General features: G+C 47.0%; 1 protein-coding gene across 1 annotated transcript in view; it reads right to left on the bottom strand.

Moving 5' to 3' along the window:
• LOC139277472 (enhancer of filamentation 1-like) overlaps positions 1-20,671 on the bottom strand; it is a 142,552-nt gene extending 121,881 nt beyond the window's left edge. Inside the window, exon 1 of the mRNA XM_070895961.1 lies at positions 20,482-20,671. Coding sequence (XP_070752062.1) covers positions 20,482-20,529 — 48 coding nt within the window. The 5' untranslated portion in view covers positions 20,530-20,671. The remainder of the gene's footprint in view (positions 1-20,481) is intronic.
• Between the last annotated feature and the right edge of the window lie 374 nt (positions 20,672-21,045).

Below are 21,045 nucleotides of genomic sequence, written 5' to 3'. Positions count from 1 at the left end.
TCTGTTTTTCTGTTAGTTAGCCAATCCTCTATCCACGCAAATACAGTTGTAATCTCCAGTCCGGCACCCTTGGGATCTGACCGGTGCCGGACCAGAGAATGTTCTGAACCATGGGAGGTCACGCCGACCCTAGCATTGTCAGCATTATCGGGCACTGCTGACAACACTGCTGACAATGACCCTCTGCACATGCAGAGTCAGCATGGATTTATGAAGGGGAAGTCATGTTTGACAAATTTGCTGGAATTCTTTGAGGATGTAACGAACAGGGTGGATAAAGAGGAACCAGTGGATGTGGTGTATTTGGACTTCCAGAAGGCATTTGACAAGGTGCCTCATAAAAGGTTACTGCACAAGATAGAAGTTCATGGAATTGGGTGTAATATATTCGCATGGATAGAGGATTGCCTAACTAACAGAGAACAGAGAGTCGGGATAAATGGTTCATTCTCTGGTTGGCAACCAGTAACTAGTGGGGTCTATCTTGTTACAACTGCTTCGTGCGTTCAGATATAGAGCTTTCAATTTTGTCTTATGTTATACGCTCTGTCCCTTCCTGTCACACTCTGGTTATCATTACCCCTATCGCTATCCTGCACTTTTGCCTTCTCCTTTCCCTTTGACTTTTTAAATTTCCGCTCACCGGATCCCTCTCCGCTACTATTTAGTTTAAAGCCCTATCTACAGCCCTAGTTATTCGATTCGCCAGGACACTGGCCCCTGATTCAAGTGAAGTCCACCCCGACGGAACAGCTCCCTCCTATCCCACTACTGGTGCCAGTGCCCCATGAATTGAAATCCATTCCTCCCACGCCAATCTTGAGCCACGCGTTCATCTCTCTGATTCTATTTACCCTATACAAATCACTTAGGGGAATGGTAGCACAGTGGTTAAGTTACCTCGTGCATCTTCCTTCCCTTCTGACCCAGGACTGAGCTGAAATCCATCAACAAACCTGTGCCTAAGCCTGAGTGATACATGCTTAGGGGTGCCAACTCTGGTGGGACCGTATTCCGGGAACTTTCACCACCCGACCTCCTGCCCCCAACTGCCCTGCCCCCTGTGATCCTGCCATTGGTCACCTGATGCGTCAATCTTTCAATGGTGGCAGCTACAATAGCCACAATTGCCTGGGCTCCAGAAACAGCAGTATCCATCGTGTGGTATTACCAGAGCGTGCGTGCGCCAGGGCCGCATTGCATGCTGGGTGCATTATGGCCCTGCTGTTGTTGAACATGGCCAGTGTGAAACAGGAGGGAAAAAGTCCTGTGATTTTTCTTCTGGAATGCTTGCAGGAGTGGGCGAAAGATTAATCTTTAAAGACTCCTGTGCAATCCTATTAATCTGCTTTATACACCACAAGGGCCAGGTAAGGAAGGTGGATATGGAGCTTGATGTCCTCCTGCTGGGTGAGGAAGTAAGGTAGTAAGATAGACTGGAGAATCTGGGGTTGTTCTTCTTAGAGCAGAGAAGGCTAAGAGGAGATTTGATAGAGGAGTTTAGAATACGGCCAGGGTGATCTCCTGGATTAGTTTCGATCGCCCGGATGGGTCGGAGAGGAATTTTCCCAGATTTTTTCTCCCTAAATTGACCTGGGTTTTTATCTGGTTTTTGCCTCTCCCAGGAGATCACATGGCTCCGGTTGGGGTGGATTGTAGAATGTTTCAGTATAAGAGGTGTCGCAGTTGGGTGAGGCGGACTGTTTGGGCCGGGTGCACTTTGTCTTTCCGCCATTGTTCATGGATTTATATGTAACCTTTAGGGCTGCTGACCGAGGGCCGTGCGTCTCCTTATCGGCCGGCGCGGACACGATGAGCCGAAATGGCCTCCTTCTGCGCTGTAAATTTCTATGTTTCTATGAAGAGTTTAGATAGAATAAGTAAAGAGAAAGTTTCCAATGGCTGAAGGGTTGATAACCAGAGGGCACAGATTTAAGGTGATTGGCAAAACAACCAGAGGTAACATGAGGAAATGTTTTTAAGCAGGGAGTGGTTAGGATTTGGAATGCACTGCCTGAAAGGGTGGTGGATACAGAGTCAATACTAATCTTCAAAGGAAATTGGATAAAAACTTGAAGAGAAAATGGCAGGGATGTGGGAAGGAGTGGATTGTTCTTCGGCAGACTCGATGGGCCGAATGGCCTCCTCTTGTGCTGTACTATTCTATGGTTCTAAATGGAATAATTGTTGATGGTGTCAATGAGATCATCGGATGGCCCAGCTGGGAGCTGCACGGCTCAGTGTACAATGGAGCCATACAGACCAGGAAGGTCCCAGATTTGATCATTGCTCGGTGTTGAGTTAGCTGACCTCAGCTGGGTTGCTGCAGCTGGCTCCTAAAAAAACTTCAGAGTCCCTCACTGAATCATTATCCAGTGACTCCAGCTGGAAAATGTGGAAATTGTGACATCATGCAGTGTTTGTCCATGTTGTAATATTTATTGTTTCTCAGTGAAGTTCACTTCAGGGAAATAACCATTCTGGTTATTTCACAACGGCCCAGAATCAGACAGTGGGAGAGAATTTCCAAAGCCATGTGAGAGAGAGAGATGGTAAGAGAGACAGACAGCGAGTGAGAGAGAGAGAGAGAGAGAGAGAATAAGAGACAGAGAGAGAGAGAGAGAATAAGAGAGACAGACAGAGAGAGTGTGAATGAGAGAGACAGAGAGAGAGAATAAGACAGAGAGAGAATGAGAGAGACAGAGAGAGAGAGAGAGAATGAGAGAGACAGGCAGAGAGAGAGAGAATGAGAGAGACAGACAGAGAGAGAGAGAATGATTGACAGACAGAGAGAGAGAGAATGATTGACAGACAGAGAGAGAGAATGAGAGAGACGGAGAGAATGAGAGACAGACACAGAGCGAGAATGAGAGAGACAGAGAGAGAGAGAGAATGAGAGAAGCAGAGAGAGAGAGACAGAGAGAGAGACAGATTGAGACAGAGAGAGCACTGAGTGGCAAGCTATACAGCACACCCCATGGATAATTATTCTTATTGTATGTTAACTGTTTCATTGTGATTTTTGAAATAAAAGACCTGACTATTATTTTCTATATTCCAAAGCGTAATACTTATTTTTTTGTATGTTGCTGTAGATCTGCCATTTTTCTTTGCCCTGCACTTTTATCTATTGATATTATTCATAGGTTTGATGAGTATTTCATAGCCTAGGCAACGATTTGATGAGAGTTTATTCGACTGTGTTTTAAAGTCAGGCAGATCATGTGAGGGTGCGTGATATATCCAGTGAGCTGTATACAATATAAAGGCTTTTGTTCAACCCCTGGACTCACTATGGACGTTGAATTTCCGAGGCTTAAATACAGGGGGGGAAATTCCGCGGCGCCCCGTTTGGGGACGGGAGCAGCTGCAAGGCGGGAGTTCCTGCGCCAGGCACAGAGGCCCCACCCTGCTCAAAATAACGCGCTCCCCTTGCTCTGTGGGGCGGAAGGTCTCTGTGAGGGGCGCAGTACTACGCGGTGGGACACATAGCGCTGCCCTGTAAACAGGGCTCCCCTTTCATTAAAGGGGAGGGCCAAAGTGCCGACTCTGCGGGGGAGAACCGGGTCCCGACCTGGACCACCAGGGAGTGGGGTGCCATGGCATTAGCCGAAGTGCCGGGCGGCAAGATCACGACACGGACCCCGCAATCCAACATGAAGAAGGCCGTGGCCGGTAAGTCGGACGATTTGTTTTTTAAAGCGCCACCTCCCCTTTAAATGTCGCCCCGCGAGCGGCTTACAGCCCAGTACGCGCCCCCTGAAGCTGTCGCTGGCATCACCCAGTGCAGCTTCAGGGGGCGCTCCTGAATTTTCGCTGGGTCGCTGCGCACAGTGATGACATCAGCATCGGCGGCACAGCGAAGCGGGGCGCTACTGGTTACCGCCACCGCTAAACTCCTGCGGTATTTCACGGCAGTCGTTAGCGGTGCCGCGCCCGGACGAAAACTTGTTTGCATCCCGCTAGTGCCCCCCTCCCCTCCCGGGGAACAAATGCCACGAATTTCTCCCCCGTAGAATGGCTACTGAGGGAGGGTATAGAAGAGAAGCCAATATCTGTGGGCAGAAAATTGGAAGGCAAAATAAAAATGAAAAGCAAAGTTATAAATGGTTGAAGTATTTTATCATCTGGATCATAACAGAGTAGGTAGTGAGAACTGGAGCCTTTCTTCTCTGTTATCTAAGAAGTTGAGAAACTGAGAACAGCCACTTGAGCCTGTTCCGCCATTCAATCAGATCATGGCTGATCTCTTCCCCAACCTCATCGAACACCTCGGGGTTGACAAATTGATTTAATCGCCGAAGAAAGGCTTTAAAAGTCAACTGACACCAGAAGTAAGGGAAGGCAGCAGAAAGGCTTTGTGGGATAAGCAATCTCTGCCCTGTGGTGCAAAGGAGCAGCTCAGATTCTTATCTGAACCTGGATCGGGTGATTCTGGTGATGTCCCAGGTACCTGTGCAAACCAGCTACAACTTCATAGGTCAGGCACAACACAGGTACAGCTTGGTCTTCAACTATTCTCCCATGAAATATTCTAACCTGTATTAGGATTCCAGTCAAAGTCTAAATTTAAATAAACACTCTCTAAACTGTAGCTCATTTCAGTGATTTAATCTAAAGAAAAACAAGAAGCAGTAAACACCTATTAAATGGGAAGAAATATTAAATAATTACTTTGCCTCAGTATTTACCAGGGAATGTAACATGGTGGACATAACATCAGCAGAAGAGATCAAAAAGGTCATAAAGACATTTAAGATGGAAAGGGGGGAGATAATTGATCAACTAATCAAACTGAGAGAGGATAAAATCCCTGGATTACATCCAGGCATATTAAAAGAAGTTAGGAAAGAGATAGCAGAGGCACTATTACAGGATCGGTCCAAGTCAGCATGGATTTATGAAAAGGAAATCATGTTTGACAAATCTTCTAGAATTTTTTGAGGATGTAACTAGTAGAGTGGATAAGGGAGAACCAGTGGATGTGGTGTATTTGGACTTTCAAAAGGCTTTTGACAAAGTCCCACACAAGAGATTGCTGTGCAAAATTAAAGCACATGGTATTGGGGCTAATGTATTGGTGTGGATAGAGAACTGGTTGGCTGACAGGAAGCAGAGAGTCGGGATAAACGGGTCCTTTTCAGAATGGCAGGCAGTGACTAGTGGGGTACCGCAAGGTTCAGTGCTTGGACCCCAGCTATACAATATACATTACAATATATATTAATGATTTAGACAAAGGAATTGAATGTAATATCTCCAAGTTTGCAGATGACACCAAGCTGGGTGGCAGTGTGAGCTGTGAGGAGGACGGTAAGAGGCTGCAGGGTGACTTGGACAGGTTAGGTGAGTGGACAAATACATGGCAAATGCAGTATAATGTAGATAAATGTGAGGTTATCCACTTTGGTGGCAAAAACAGGAAGGCAGAATATTATCTGACTGGTGACAGATTAGGAAAAGGGGAGTTGCAACGAGACCTGGGTGTTATAGTAGATCAGTCATTGAAAGTTGGCATGCAGGTACAGCAGGCGGTGAAGAATGCAAATGGCATATTGGCCTACATAGCGAGAGGATTTGAGTATAGGAGCAGGGAGGTCTTACTGCAGTTGTACAGGGCCTTGGTGAGGCCTCACCTGGAATATTGTGTTCAGTTTTGGTCTCCTAATCTGAGGAAGGACGTTCTTGCTATTGAGGGAGTGCAGCGAAGGTTCACCAGATTGATTCCCGGGATAGCAGGACTGACATATGTAGAAAGACTGGATCAATTAGACTTATGTTCACTGGAATTTAGAAGAAAGAGAGGAGATCTCATAGAAACATATACAATTCTGACGGGATTGGACAGGTTAGATGCAGGAAGAATGTTCCCGAAGTTGGGGAAGTCCAGAACCAGGGGACATAGTCTAAGGATAAGGGGTAAGCAATTTAGGACCGAGATGAGGAAAAACTTCTTCACTCAGAGAATTGTGAACCTGTGGAATTCTCTACCACAGAAAGTTGTTGAAGACAGTTCGTTCGATATATTCAAAAGCGAGTTAGATGTGGCCCTTATGGCTAAAGGGATCAAGGGGTATGGAGAGAAAGTAGGAATGGGGTACTGAAGTTTCATGATCAGCCATGATCATATTGAATGGTGGTGCAGGCTCGAAGGGCCGAATGGCCTACTCCTGCACCTATTTTCTATGTTTCTATGTTTCTATATAAATATACATTAGAAAGAGAATAGTGCCAGACTAGCGGACAGCTAATGTGATTCCTATAAACGAAGGTGCTAGAACAAGCCCAGGGAACGATAGACCAATTAGTTTAACATCAGTGATGGGAAAGATAATGGAATCCTTAATCAAAGATGCAATGGAAAAATATCTAGAAACTGAACATATAATAAAAAGTAGTCAACACAGATTTCAAAAGGGAAGGTCATGCTTGACGAACCTTATTGAATTCTTTGAAGAAGTAACAGAAAGGGTAGATAAGGGTAATGTAATAAATGTAATATATTTGGATTTCCAAAAAGCCTTGATAAGATACAGCACAGTAGACTCATGACTACGGTCAAAATATGTGGACCCAGAGGACGATGGATAGCAAGCTGGCTACAAAACAGAAAACAAAGGCCGTGATTTTACAAAGCTCATCGGTTCCATGGCGAGCAATGCCGGATCCCGACCCCGCTGCTGTCTCCATCCCGGCCTCTGAAATGAGTTTCTCCTGATTGGGTTTGTTAAGCCCGCCCAGCACATTTCCCGGCCAATTAGAAGAAGCAGGTCTCGTGATGTCATTTGATGACGTGTTATCGGCCTCCTTAAAGGGACCCTGGCCAACTTTATTTTGGCATTTTTTGCTGTCGGTGTTTTACAGTACTTATGAAAGGGAAATCATGTTTGACAAATCTGTTTGAGTTTTTTGAGGTTGAAAGGAGCTGAATAGATAGGGTGTGTTTGGACTTTCAGAGGGCATTCGATAAGGTGCCACACAAGAGTTTATTAAACAAAATTAGGGCTCATGGGATTGGGTATAATATACTAGCATAGATTGAGGATTGATCAACGGATAGAAAACAGAGAATAGGAATTAACAGGTCATTTTCGGATTGGCAGGATGTAACTAGTGGGGTACGGCAAGGATCGGGCCCCAGCTATTCACAATCTATATCAATAATTTGAATGAGGGGACCAAATGTAATATATCCAAGTTTGTTGATGATACAAAGCTAGGTGGGAATGTAAGTTGTGAGGAGGATGCAAAGAGGCTTCAAGGGGATATAGACAGGCTAAGTGAGTGGGCAAGAACATGACAAATACAATATAATGTGGGGAAATGTGAAGTTATCCACTTTGGTAGGAAAAATAGAAAAGCAGAGTACGTTTTAAATGATGAAAGATTGGGAAATGTTGGTGTTCAGAGGGACCTGGGTGTCCTTGTACACAAATCACTGAAAGTTAACATGCAGGTATAGCAAGCAATTAAAAAAGCAAATGGTATGTTGGTCTTTATTACAAGCGGATTTGAGTATAAGAGTAAAGACGTCACTGCAATTATATCCATCCTCATAGGCAGTCCCTCGAAACGAGGATGATTTGCTCCCACGCCAAAAAAGAATCACAGGGTTTCAATGAAGGACTTAATATTCCAGGTCCTGTACTACATCCTGAAGGGTGGAAGATGCCTGTGCGTGGATTTTTTTAACGTGTGGTGGCGGTTGCACACCAGCCACCACTCGGGCTCGACAGAGCTAGGTCTTGGTCCAGTGGCAAGGGTTAACCAAGACAACTGGAGACCTGCTCTGCTGCACGGACTTAATGCGCACACATATCGCAGTGTGGGCTGGCCCGTGCAGCCCCTGGGCCCCTGGCCCCAAACTCGCACCTCCCCTGGGCCCCAATCACGTCCCTCCACAGTCTCTCGCCGCTCCTTCACCCCAACCTCGCCGCTCATGCTGTATCTGCAGACGCTCCAATCACCGAGCTGGACCTTGATGACATCATTCTTCACAACCGTCGCCCTCCTGCACCAGCTTGCGCTGCACCTTGAAGTGGCATGCCTCCACGCTGTCCATGGCCGCCGCTCACCGCTCCTTTTATGGCCCCGACCTGCCGCTGATGTTCCCTCACACAAAGAGTGGTTAGAATATGGAACTCACTGCCAAATGCAGAAGTTGAGGCGCATAGCTCAGATGCATTTAAGGGGAAGCTCGATAAGCACATGAGAGAGAAAGGAGTAGAAGAATATGTCGATGGGGTTAGATGAAGAAGGGTGGGAGGAGGCTCGCGTGGAGCACAAACACCGACACGGACCCGTTGGGCTGAATGGCCTGTTTCTGTCCTGGTAATACATTGTAATACTATGTAATACTTTGTAAATGATACAATGAGATTCAGTTTTCCTTTTTCTTGCCACATTTTTTCCATCATAGGAACATAGCAATTGCTAGATGAACTGAAGACCAAGGTTGTCCTTCTACCAACCTGGTCGTCACATGTTACAACCTCTGTGTAGCAATCGCCCTGACTACTTCAACTTCAGGTTGTGTCAGAGCCATGCTTACACACAGGAACCTGTGGTGTTAATAGACAATGAAGAAAAAACACACACGCAGCCCAGTGGTTTCCTGTTGCAAGACCAGTGCATGAGATTTCAAATAATTCCTACCAAACAGCATAGAAACCATATTCACCGCAATGTCAAATTGGCAATAAAATACAGCCAACGCTACTCTTGCTAATGGGCTGACCTGAAACAGCGAGCTGGTGCGAATTGTTTTTGTACAAGGTACACAGGCCATGGTTTGGGATTCTGCCGCCAGTTTCTCCAGGAATAGGACCCAGATGTCGAGTTGTCTTAAAATCTGTTTTGAGCAGAAACTTGTCTGAAGTGGTTAGCTGCAGCCGAAAGTCCCACATGGAGTTATCAATCCGATGACAATCGGGCGGGGGAGGGTGGGGGGTGGGGGGGTTAAGTGCCAGATGGGCCATGGGTTTTGAAGAGTTCCCAAACAATGGCCCATTTGGTTCGCAAGGTGTGGTCATTTAGGAGACATCAACAGGAGTAGGCCATTCAGTCCCTTGAGCCATTAAATTAGAACATGGCTAACCAATACCTCAACCTCATCTAACAGCTTGGCATTGAAAAATGTCTTTAATCTCTGCTGATCTTTGAAGCTAGATGGTACGAAATTGCGCACCACCACCTTTGGGGGCTGCAACAGCCGCGAGGCGGGACATCCTACAGCAGGTGCAGAAGTCCCACCCCGTGTGTCATGTATGTAACCACAATGTTACACCACTGTATTACTGTATACACTCAGCCTAGATGCACACCTTAACCACAAGGGGTGAACTTGTGGGAGACACTCCTTACCTGATCACACAGATATAAAAAGGGAGGTCCCACGCAGGGTCATCGTCTTTGGAGTCCTGTGAATAAAGAGTTAAGGTCACAGAGTGACCTTGTCTCCAGAATGTGCCTCGTGTGGTTTCATACTGTAGAGTAAGGACTTTACATTGGCGCCGAGGATGGGATTTCACAACCCACGAGAATGGCCACCGGTAGCACAGAGGAACGGTATTGTGTTGGGGAAGACTGGGACGATTTTGTCGAGAGGCTTCAGCAAAGCTTCGTTACGAAAGAATGGCTGGGGGATGCAGCGGCCGACAAGCGAAGGGTTCATCTCTTGACCAGCTGCGGACCAAACATAGAAACATAGAAACATAGAAAATAGGTGCAGGAGTAGGCCATTCGGCCCTTCGAGCCTGCACCGCCATTCAATAAGATCATGGCTGATCATTCCCTCAGTACCTCTTTCCTGCTTTCTCTCCATACCCCTTGATCCCCTTAGCTGTAAGGGCCATATCGAACTTCCTCTTGAATATATCCAATGAACTGGCATCAACAACTCTCTGCGGCAGGGAATTCCACAGGTTAAGAAGTTTCTCCTCATCTCAGTCCTAAATGGCCTACCCCTTATCCTAAGACTATGTCCTCTGGTTCTGGACTTCCCCAACATCGGGAACATTCTTCCTGCATCTAACCTGTCCTGTCAGAATCTTATATGTTTCTATGAGATCGCCTCTCATCCTTCTAAACTCCAGTGAATAAAGGCCCAGTTGATCCAGTCTCTCCTCATATGACAGTCCAGCCCTCCATGGAATTAGTCTGGTGAACCTTCGCTGCACTCCCTCAATAGCAAGAATGTCCTTCCTCAGATTAGGAGACCAAAACTGAACACAATATTCCAGGTGAGGCCTCACTAAGACCCTGTACAACTGCAGTAAGACCTCCCTGCTCCTATACTCAAATCCCCTAGCTATGAAGGCCAACATACCATTTGCCGCCTTCACCGCCTGTTGTATCTGCATGCCAACCTTCAATGACTGATGAACCATGACACCCAGGTCTCGTTGCACCTCCCCTTTTCCTAATCTGCCGCTAGTCAGATAATATTCTGCCTTTTTGCCACCAAAGTGGATAACCTCACAATTATCAACATTATACTGCATCTGCCATGCATTTGCCCACTCACTTAACCTGTCCAAGTCACCCTGTAGCCTCTTAGCGTCCCCCTCACAGCACACACCGCCACCCAGTTTAGTGTCATCTGCAAACTTGGAGATATTACACTGAATTCCTTCATCCAAATCGTTAATAATAAAGTTCCCCATGACTGCGCAGGCAATGTGTGACAGGGCTGTGGGCTTCTCTAGGATTGCTGGTTTCCGAAAGGTACATCATCATCATCATAGGCGGTCCCTCGAAAGAGGATGACTTGCTTCCACACCAAAAGGGGTGAGTTCATTGATGGACCAAAGACTTACGCTCACATGAAGGACTTACGAGCACCCAAAAATCCGATGGACAAAACCTTTGAAGAACTTAGCAAATTGATTGGGGAGCACCTCAAACCATCGAGTAGCATACACATGGCCAGACACAGATTCTACACCCACCGACGTCGTGAAGGACAGAGCATACCAGACTTCGTAGCGGACCTCCAGTGTTTGGTCAGCCTCTGTAAGTTCACAGACACCTGCAGGGGGGAGATGCTAAGGGACTTCTTTATCGAGGGCATCGGTCATGCGGGAATTTTCCGCAAATTAATTGAGACCAAGGATTTGGCCTTGGAAGCGGTGGCATTGATAGCTCAAACTTTCATGGCGGGAGAAGAAGAGACGAAAATAATATATGCGCTCAATTCTGCCTCTAACGTGGCGATGGATCAGGGAGTCAACATCATCAATGCGACTCAGAGCCCTGAAGGCAGGCAGGGGCAGTCCGACACTCCCCAGGCAGCAATAGACCCCAGGGTAGGACTTCAACAGAGACAATGGCAGGCTGAACAGACATTCACGCCATCACAGTGGACAATGCGGCCCAGGATGGGGCCATTGACACCCACTAATCCCTTTGTTCCCAACAATAGAAACTTTAACTCATGCTGGAGGTGTGGGGGAAAACACTCAGCTAGATCTTGCAGATTTCAACAGTTTGTCTGCAGGAACTGCAATCTCAGTGGCCACTTAGCTCGAATGTGCAGGAAGTCTGCAACCAGACTAATATATGAGGCGGATGGATCAGAAGAGGGTTCTTTGAGGCAGGATGACTTTTGGGGCAAATCGATGGACACCGAGGTTCAGCGGGTCCATGTGGCGAATATTCACAGTTCATACACCAAAACGCCACCAATGATGATTTGGGTTTTATTAAACTGTATCTCAGTGCGCATGGAGCTGGACACTGGGGCCAGCCAGTCACTCATGGGCGTTCAGCAATTTGAGAAGCTATGGCCACTTAAAGCCAGTAGACCCAAATTAGCATGTATTGAGACACAATTGTGGACTTACACTAAAGAAATAATTTCTGTGCTAGGCAGTGCAATGTTGGCTGTCACACACAATGGGTTAGTGAATCGTCTGCCGCTCTGGATTGTCCCGGGCGATGGTCCTGCACTGTTGGGGAGGAGCTGGTTAGCCGAGATGAACTGGAAATGGGGGGATGTTCATGCAATGCCATCTGTGAAGCGAAGTTCATGCTCACAAGTCCTACAACAATTCGATTCACTTTTCCAACCGGGCGTCGGGACTTTCAAAGGCAGTAAAGTAGTGATACACATCACCCTGGACGCCAGGCCAGTGCACCACAAAGCCAGAGAGGTGCCGTATGTGATGTGGGAAAAGAGCGAGAGCGAATTGGACCGGCTGTTGAGAGAGGGCATCATCTCGCCTCTTGAATTCAGCAACTGGGCGAGCCCCATCGCTCCCGTCCTAAAAGCGGATGGCTCTGTCAGGATCTGTGGCGACTACAAGACCACCATCAATCAGGTGTCCCTACAAGATCAATAACCGCTCCCGAGAGCAGAGGACCTTTTCGCCACGTTGGCAGGCGGCAAGCTGTTCACCAAGTTGGACCTCACTTCAGCTTATATGACCCAGGAACTGGCCGATGAATCTAAGCTACTGACCACCATCACGACGCAAAAGGGACTGTTCGTTTATAACAGGTGCCCATTTGGCATTTGATCAGCGGCCGCGATTTTTCAACGAAACATGGAAAGCCTGCTTAAATCCATTCCTGGAATGATCGTATTCCAGGACGACATCCTCATCACGGGTTGAGACACCTGGAGGAGGTGCTACGCCGACTGGACCGGGTAGGCCTGCGACTCAAGAAGTCTAAATGTGTGTTCTTAGCTCCCGAGGTTGAGTTTCTGGGCAGGAGGGTTGCTGCAGATGGGTTTCGGTCCGCCGAATCCAAAACAGAGGCGATTCGACGAGCACCCAGGCCCTGCAACACATCGGAGTTGCGTTCATTCCTGGGACTGTTGAACTATTTCGGGAACTTTCTGCCGAACTTGAGCACGTTGTTGGAGCCGCTACACGTACTCCTGCGTAAGGGTTTTGATTGGTTTTGGGGGGACTGTCAGGAACGGGCTTTTGATTGGGCGCAAAACCTACTTTGTTCAAACAAGTTGTTGACCCTGTGTGACCCCTGTAAAAAATTGGTTCTGACATGTGATGCATCATCCTATGGGGTTGGGTGCGTGTTGCAGCAGGGCAATGCTGAGGGTCAACTACAACCTGTGGCTTATGCCTCCAGGTCGCTCTCTCAAGCAGAACGGGGATATGGGATGGTCGAGAAGGAAGCGCTTGCATGTGTCTATGGTGTTAAAAACATGCATCTGTACCTCTTTGGTAGGAAGTTTGAATTAGAGATGGACCACAAGCCATTAACATCCCTGTTGTCAGACAGCAAAGCTATCAATGCCAACACATCAGCTCGCATACAGCGATGGGCTCTCACGCTGGCTGCTTATGACTACCCCATCCGGCACCGGCCCAGCACTTAAAACTGCGCTGACGCGCTCAGCAGGCTTCCACTGGCCACCACTGAGGGGCCAGCGGAGCAAAGCACCGAGATGCTCATGGCTGTTGATGCCTTTGACAGCGCAGGCTCCTCCATCACAGCCTGACAGATCAAAACCTGGACAAACAGAGATCCCCTCCTATCCCTGATTAAGAAATGTGTCCTGACTGGGGATTGGGCGCCCGTACACGGAGCATGCCCTGAGGAGGTCAGACCGTTCCACAGACGGATGGATGAGCTCTCCATCCAAGCCGACTGCCTACTATGGGGCAGCTGGGTAGTTATGCCCCAGAAGGGCAGGGAGGCATTCATCAGGGAACTCCACAGCGAGCACCCAGGCATTGTGCTGATGAAAGCCATTGCCCGGTCACACGTTTGGTGGCCTGGAATTGATTCAGACCTGGAACACTGTGTTCGCAGGTGCACGACGTGTGCCCAGCTGGGTAATGCCCCCAGGGAGACCCCCCTCAGCTCATGGCCCTGGCCCACCAGGCCATGGTCACGCATTCATGTTGACTATGCTGGCCCAATCATGGGTAAGATGTTCCTTATTGTGGTAGATGCGTACTCGAAATGGATCGAGTGCATCATTCTGAATTCATGCACGTCATCCACCACCGTGGAAAGCCTACGTGTGATCTTTACAACCCATGGCTTGCCGGACATCCTGGTTAGTGATAAAGGCCCATGTTTCACAAGCTACGAATTCCGAGAGTTTATGTCGGGCAATGGCAACAACCACGTCAGGGCTGCGCCGTTCAAGCCGGCCTCCAATGGCCAGGCAGAACGTGCGGTCCAAATCATTAAGCAAGGTATGCTCAGGATTCAAGGACCGTCCCTACAATGCCGCCTATCGCGTCTCCTGCTGGCCTATAGATCCCGACCGCACTCGCTCACGGGGTTCCCGCCCACTGAGCTACTTATGAAACGAACACTCAAAACCCGGTAGTCCCTCATTCACCCAGTCCTGACCGACATAGTTGAGGGCAAGCGTAAGTCACAAAACGAGTACCATGACCGTAATTCGAGGGGGAGATGTATAGAAATAAATGATCCCATATTCGTCCTCAATCACGCCATGGGACCCAAATGGCTTGAGGGCACTGTAATTGACAAAGAGGGGAATAGGTTCATCGTGGTAAAACTCAACAATGGTCAAATATGCCGTAAGCATCTGGACCAAGTAAAAAAAGGTTCAGCCTCGACACGGAGGAACCTGAAGAAGACCATGAGATGGAGCTCACAACACCGCCAGTGAACGAACTACAAGAGCAATCAGAAGAATGCACAGTCCCTGCGGTCAGCCCGGACAGGCCGGAATCACCACAGGTGACAGACACTCACACAAGTGTCCAACAACCAGAGCCCCAACTGCGGCGCTCCATGAGGGAGCGTAGACCACCTGAAAGACTAAACCTATGATCTCAATAAAACTTTGGGGGAGGGGGGAGGTGATGTCATGTAGAAACATAGAAACATAGAAAATAGGTGTAGGAGTAGGCCATTCGGCCCTTCTAGCCTGCACCGCCATTCAATGAGTTCATGGCTGAACATGCAACTTCAGTACCCCATTCCTGCTTTCTCACCATACCCCTTGATTCCCCTAGTAGTAAGGACTTCATCTAACTCCTTTTTGAATATATTTAGTGAATTGGCCTCAACAACTTTCTGTGGTAGAGAATTCCACAGGTTCACCACTCTCTGGGTGAAGAAATTCCTCCTCATCTCGGTCCTAAATGGCTTCCCCCTTATCCTTAGACTGTGTCCCCTGGTTCTGGACTTCCCCAACATTGGGAACATTCTTCCTGCATCTAACCTGTCTAACCCCGTCAGAATTTTAAACGTTTCTATGAGGTCCCCTCTCATTCTTCTGAACTCCAGTGAATACAAGCCCAGTTGATCCAGTCTTTCTTGATAGGTCAGTCCCGCCATCCCGGGAATCAGTCTGGTGAACCTTCGCTGCACTCCCTCAATAGCAAGAATGTAACCACAATGTAACACCACCGTATTATTGTATACACTCAAACTAGATGCACACCTTGACCACAAGGGGTGAACTTGTGGGAGACACTCCTTACCTGACCACACAGATATAAAAAGGGAGGTCCCACGCAGGGTCATCGTCTTTGGAGTGCTGTGAATAAAGAGTTAAGTTCACAGAGTGACCTTGTCCCCAGAGTGTGCCTCGTGTGGTTTCATACTGTAGAGTAAGGACTTTACACAGTGAGCTACATTGGGCTTACCATCCCCCAAGAGGAGGTGGAGGGGGAGGGACTGGGGCGCTAACCAACATGAATTTTCCAGCGCTACGCGGAGGGGTGTTTGCAGCAGGTTAGCACTCCCCGGGGGCACTAACGGGAGGCGCCAACAACCCGAATCTTTCCCCCAGACTTTTAAAAAATCAACGCAGATACTAGAAATGAGGGAAGACCGCAGAAAGGTTTCAGAGGAAGCAACCGCTACCCCGGTTCTTAACAGAGAGAGAGAGAGTGATTGAATGAGAGAGAGCTAGAGACAGAGTGACAGACAGATAGCGAGATAGACAGAGAGAGAAGGAGAGTGTGCTAATTATGTTTACACAAGGTACATGGGCTGGGTCATTGAATATATTTAAGGCAGAGATAGACAGATTTTTGAGCGATAAGGGAGTGAAAGGTTATGGGGAGCGGGCAGGGAATTGGAGCTGAGTCCATGATCAGATTAGTCATAATCTTATTGAATGGCGGAGCAGGCTCGAAGAGCCAAATGGCGTACGCCTGTTCCTATTTCTTATGTTCTTATGTTCTTATGAGAGAAGAGAGTTAACCTTTTACCGGTAAGATAAGATGCCCCAAAGTGGGCTATTGAAACGTACATTCTTTAATGTAACAGTACACGAACAGAAATTGTATGAATTTAATAGTATAAGGCAGTCCCTCGTATCGAGGATGACTAGCTTCCACACGAAAAAGGGATGAGTTCACAGGTGTTTTATTGAGGGACTTGACATTCTAGGTCCCGAACTACATATTGAAGGGTGGAAGATGCCTGTGTGTGGATTATTTTAACGTGGGCTGGCACACCAGCCACAATACGGGCTTGACAGAGCTTGGTCTTGATCCAGTGGCAAGGGTTAACCAAGATGACTGGCGACCAAGCTCTGCTGCGCACGCATGCTCCTACTATCCATAGATCTAAGTGTGGGCTGGCCCGTACCAAGTGAATGTCTCCAGACTCAATGTTCTGTATATGTTGTCTAGTGTGGAATAAAGCAGTTTCCTAACCAAACCGAAGTCACCATTTAAAACACGGAGATCACATGGAAGTTTCATTGTTACGCGTCAGAACCCCACTACCGTGATAGGAGCTACAGAGCAGTGAGAGTCAACCCGATCACTTCAGAGAGCGACTAACGCCAGTGGACCCGAGTAGACACCTGTGGCTGACCCAAATTCACAATGGCAGGGAAGTCTGGGGATGACAGAAGAATCTGTTTGAGGCGTCTACAGCCTAGCACACAAATGTACAGTTTAACTTTTATGTATTTCTATTGAAAAGCAACAGACGAAACATAACATTTTCAGATTTAAAGGCATTTGGTCTACTGTTAGCACTGTCGAGTGGGCACTTGTAGACAGCTCATGTCAAACTGAACGAACACATCACAAGGACAGAAATAAAGGTGGAAGATCTTATCAGATTGGTGTTGAAAAGACAGAATCTTGCAGCCACCTAGTTTCTACGATAAAGCACCTCTTGGCCAAACATGACTCAATCACCCGCAAAACCAGAACCGATTGGTGCAGTTATGAATTGTATCATTTATAAATTAAATAGAATCAATTTCTTAGCAGTGCATTTGGGCTCCCAGTTCCAAGTTATGTCTCTGCAGGAACCTTCTTTCTTGGTCTTCAACAGAATCAGTGTTTAGGCAGAGGAGCAGGGGTGTTCTCCCCGGGGTCCTAGCCAACATTTCTCCCCCAACCACCATCACTAAAACAGATTATCTGGTTATTTATTTCATTGCAGTTTGTGGCAGCTTGCTGTGTGCAAATTAGCTGCCACGGTTTCCCTGTATTGCAACAGTGACTACCTTTCATTGGCTGTAATAATCTCTGGAACCTCCTGAGGTCATGAAAGGCGCTGTATAAATGCAAGTCTTTCTTATTATTTTTATATCTATATCTTACTTTATTTATTCCCAATGTATCTTGAAGGTATGGCACATAAAGAGCTGGTCTGGTCTGTGTGGACAATCAGGAGTGTAGTCTAGGCTTCTTTCTCCACAAACACTAAAAGGTGGTGCCAGTATTGTGCCACCCAATAACTGTTCACTGCTGCCCCCCTTTACAACAATAACTTGCATTTATAAAGCGCCTTTAACGTAATAAAATGTCCCAAGGCGCTTCACAGCAGTGTTATAAGACAAATACATTTGACACAGAACCACATAAGAAGAAATTACGGCAGATGACCAAAAGCTTTGTCAAACAGGTAGGTTTTAAGGAGTGTCTTAAAGGAGGAAAGAGAGATAGAGAGGTGGTGGTTTAGGGAGGGAATTCCAGAGCTTAGGGCCCAGGCAGCTGAAGGCACGGCCACCAATGGTTGAGCGATTATAGTCAGGGATGTTCAAGAGGCCAGAATTTGAGGAACGCAGACATCTCGAGGGGGCTGTGAGGCTGAAGGAGATTACAGAGATAGGGAGGGGCAAGGCCATGGAGGGATTTGTAACCAAGGATGAGAATTTTGAAATCGATGCATTACTTAACCGGGAGCCAATGTAGGTCAGCGAGCACTGGAGTGATGGGTGAGCGAGACTTAGAAACATAGAAACATAGAAAATAGGTGCAGGAGTAGACCATTCGGCCCTTCTAGCCTGCACCGCCATTCAATGAGTTCATGGCTGAACATGCAAATTCAGTACCCCCTTCCTGCTTTCTCGCCATACCCCTTGATCCCCCTAGTAGTAAGGACTTCATCTAACTCCCTTTTGAATATATTTAGTGAATTGGCCTCAACTACTTTCTGTGGTAGAGAATTCCACAGGTTCACCATTCTCTGGGTGAAGAAGTTCCTCCGCATCTCGGTCCTAAATGGCTTACCCCTTATCCTTAGACTGTGACCTCTGGTTCTGGACTTCCCCAACATTGGGAACATTCTTCCTGCATCCAACCTGTCTAAACTCGTCAGAATTTTAAACGTTTCTATGAGGTCCCCTCTCATTCTTCTGAACTCCAGTGAATACAAGCCCAGTTGATCCAGTCTTTCTTGATAGGTCAGTCCTACCATCCCGGGAATCAGTCTGGTGAACCTTCGCTGCACTCCCTCAATAGCAAGAATGTCCTTCCTCAAGTTAGGAGACCAAAACTGTACACAATACTCCAGGTGTGGCCTCACTACACTGGTGCGAGTTAGGATACAGAGACAAATATCAATCCTTATTTCGACTGTGTTGGAAGTGACAGTGCCAACATCTCATTTTACTTTGCCAATATCATTTTGATTAAGATATCTAGGTTCTCCGAGAGAAGGCAAGGTAAAGCAGGAAGTTGTGATTGGGTGATGCCAAACTGAATTTTTTTTAAAAGTCTACACCATGTTGCAGAAGGTCGTGGGTTCAAGTCCCCATGCCAGAAACTTGAGCCCATAATCTAGGCTGACACTCCAGTGCAGTACTGAGGGAGTGCCATCTTTCACATGAGACATTAAACAAGGCCCGTCTACCCTCTCAGGTGGATAAAAGAACCTAAGGCATTATTTAAGGAGGGACTGGGGAGTTTTGCCCGGTATCTTGGCCAACAGTTATCCCCTCAAACAACATCACTAAAACAGATTCTCTGGTGATTGTCACTTTGCTGTTTGTGGGAGCTTACTACAGTGACTATCAGGCTATTCATCCATTGCAGCATAGCCGAGCCCAATCCTGCCATCACCCAGTCAGTCCACACCCAGGACAGCAAATTGGAAACAATTTAGATCACACACAAGGCAAGCATAAATAAAGGACAACATTGAAAAAATAGACATTAAAATCTTCTCTCAGAAGTCTGAAGATTATAATTCTTTTCGGTGTATTTATTGTTGGTATTTAAAGCATTATTTGTTAAGAGCGGATACTCAGTCTGATTTGAAAAGGTGAATGTTTTCACCAGAAAAGAAAGAAAATGCCTAACTTTTAAATGTTTTTATTATAAAAAGCTAGAGGAGGAAATTCCCATAAACTGGACTAAGAAAAGACTTGCATTTATATAGCATTTTATCATGCTCCAAAACACTCCACATTTAATAGATTCCCTTAAAATGTGGTAACTGTTGTTACAGACACAAATGTAGAAGCCATTTTGTGCACAGCAAACTACCAAAAACAGCAGTGAAAATGAAAAAAAAGACGCATTTATATAGCATCTTTCACGACAACCGGACATCTCAAAGCACTTTACAGCCAATGAAGTAGTTTATTTGAAATGTAGTCACTGTTGTAATGTAGGAAACACAGCAGATAATTTGTGCTCCGCAAGCTCCAAAAAACAGCAATGTGATAATCTGTTTTTGTTATGTTGATTGAGGGATAAATATTGGCCAGGACACCAGGGTCCTGCTCTTCTTCAAAATAATGCCACAGGATCTTTTACATCCGCCTGAGAGAGCAGACGGGGCGCCGGTTTAATGTCTCATCTGAAAGACAGCACCTCCGACAGTGCAGCACTCCCTCTGTACTGCACTGAAGCGTCAGCCTGGACTTTTGTGCTCAAGTCTCTGGAGTGGGACTTGAACCCACAACCTTCTGACTCAGGCAAATGTGCTGCCCACTGAGCCACTGGCTGAGACTTGAGATGAAAGACCAGTTAATCTGATTGTCGGTCGTGTTGTTTGAGGGAGGAATGGTTGCCAGGACACCCTGCGATCTCCTTGCTTTTTCTTCCAATGGTGGGATCCACCTGAACTACTGGAACAGGTAGGTGGGATCCAGGGTGAGTGACTCATCTGAAGGATGGAAGCAGAATTAGCAAAAAACAGAAAAGGTGACAGGAGGCAGAGAGTAACCACAGTGTTACAACCTGTCGCTAATTTCACATGGAAGCAGTAGCATGAGCTTTAACTTAATGCATTTGTGACTTTTTGAATAATAAAACTCTGTACCTGGGAGCGAAGATCAGCCGTGCTAATTGATCCAATGATGTCTGCCATTGTGAGCCCATCAACAAGAAAGGGAAATCAAATCAACTCCAAAATGAAGCAAGGTATAAAATGAACTGGAACTTTACACTGGCCACGCACGCACTTTACGTACCAGGCTGGTATCTGACTCCCAGGAGTTGTGCAGTGGGGACCCCAGTAGCCAGGGGAGACAGGTGCACCTGCTAAAAAGTTGCCCAGGGATGTTGCCGAGGGTCCCTCGTGATTGCTTTCAAGCTGGCGCTTCAAAGTTCAAAACGGAGGCAGTGTTTCGAACTGCCGCACACCCTCTCCTCCTCTCTCACTGCCAAGTAGAATGGTCTCGCACCCCGCTCCAGGATATACTTAACCGCTATCTGGAGTCTGCAGATGTAGCCACAGTGTTAAAAAGCAACTTGCACACAGAGCTCTCATCGCACCACTTCCCCGACTCCATGTCACTTAGAGTTATAGATATGGTTAATAGGAAAGCCCACACTACATTTTAGTGGGCGGAACATTACTACTAAAATTCCATCTCCTTCCTTG

This window comes from Pristiophorus japonicus, chromosome 12, assembly GCF_044704955.1.
Source record: "Pristiophorus japonicus isolate sPriJap1 chromosome 12, sPriJap1.hap1, whole genome shotgun sequence".
Classification (NCBI taxonomy): Eukaryota; Metazoa; Chordata; class Chondrichthyes; family Pristiophoridae; genus Pristiophorus; species Pristiophorus japonicus.
This window is presented reverse-complemented; position numbering and strand designations above follow the sequence as displayed.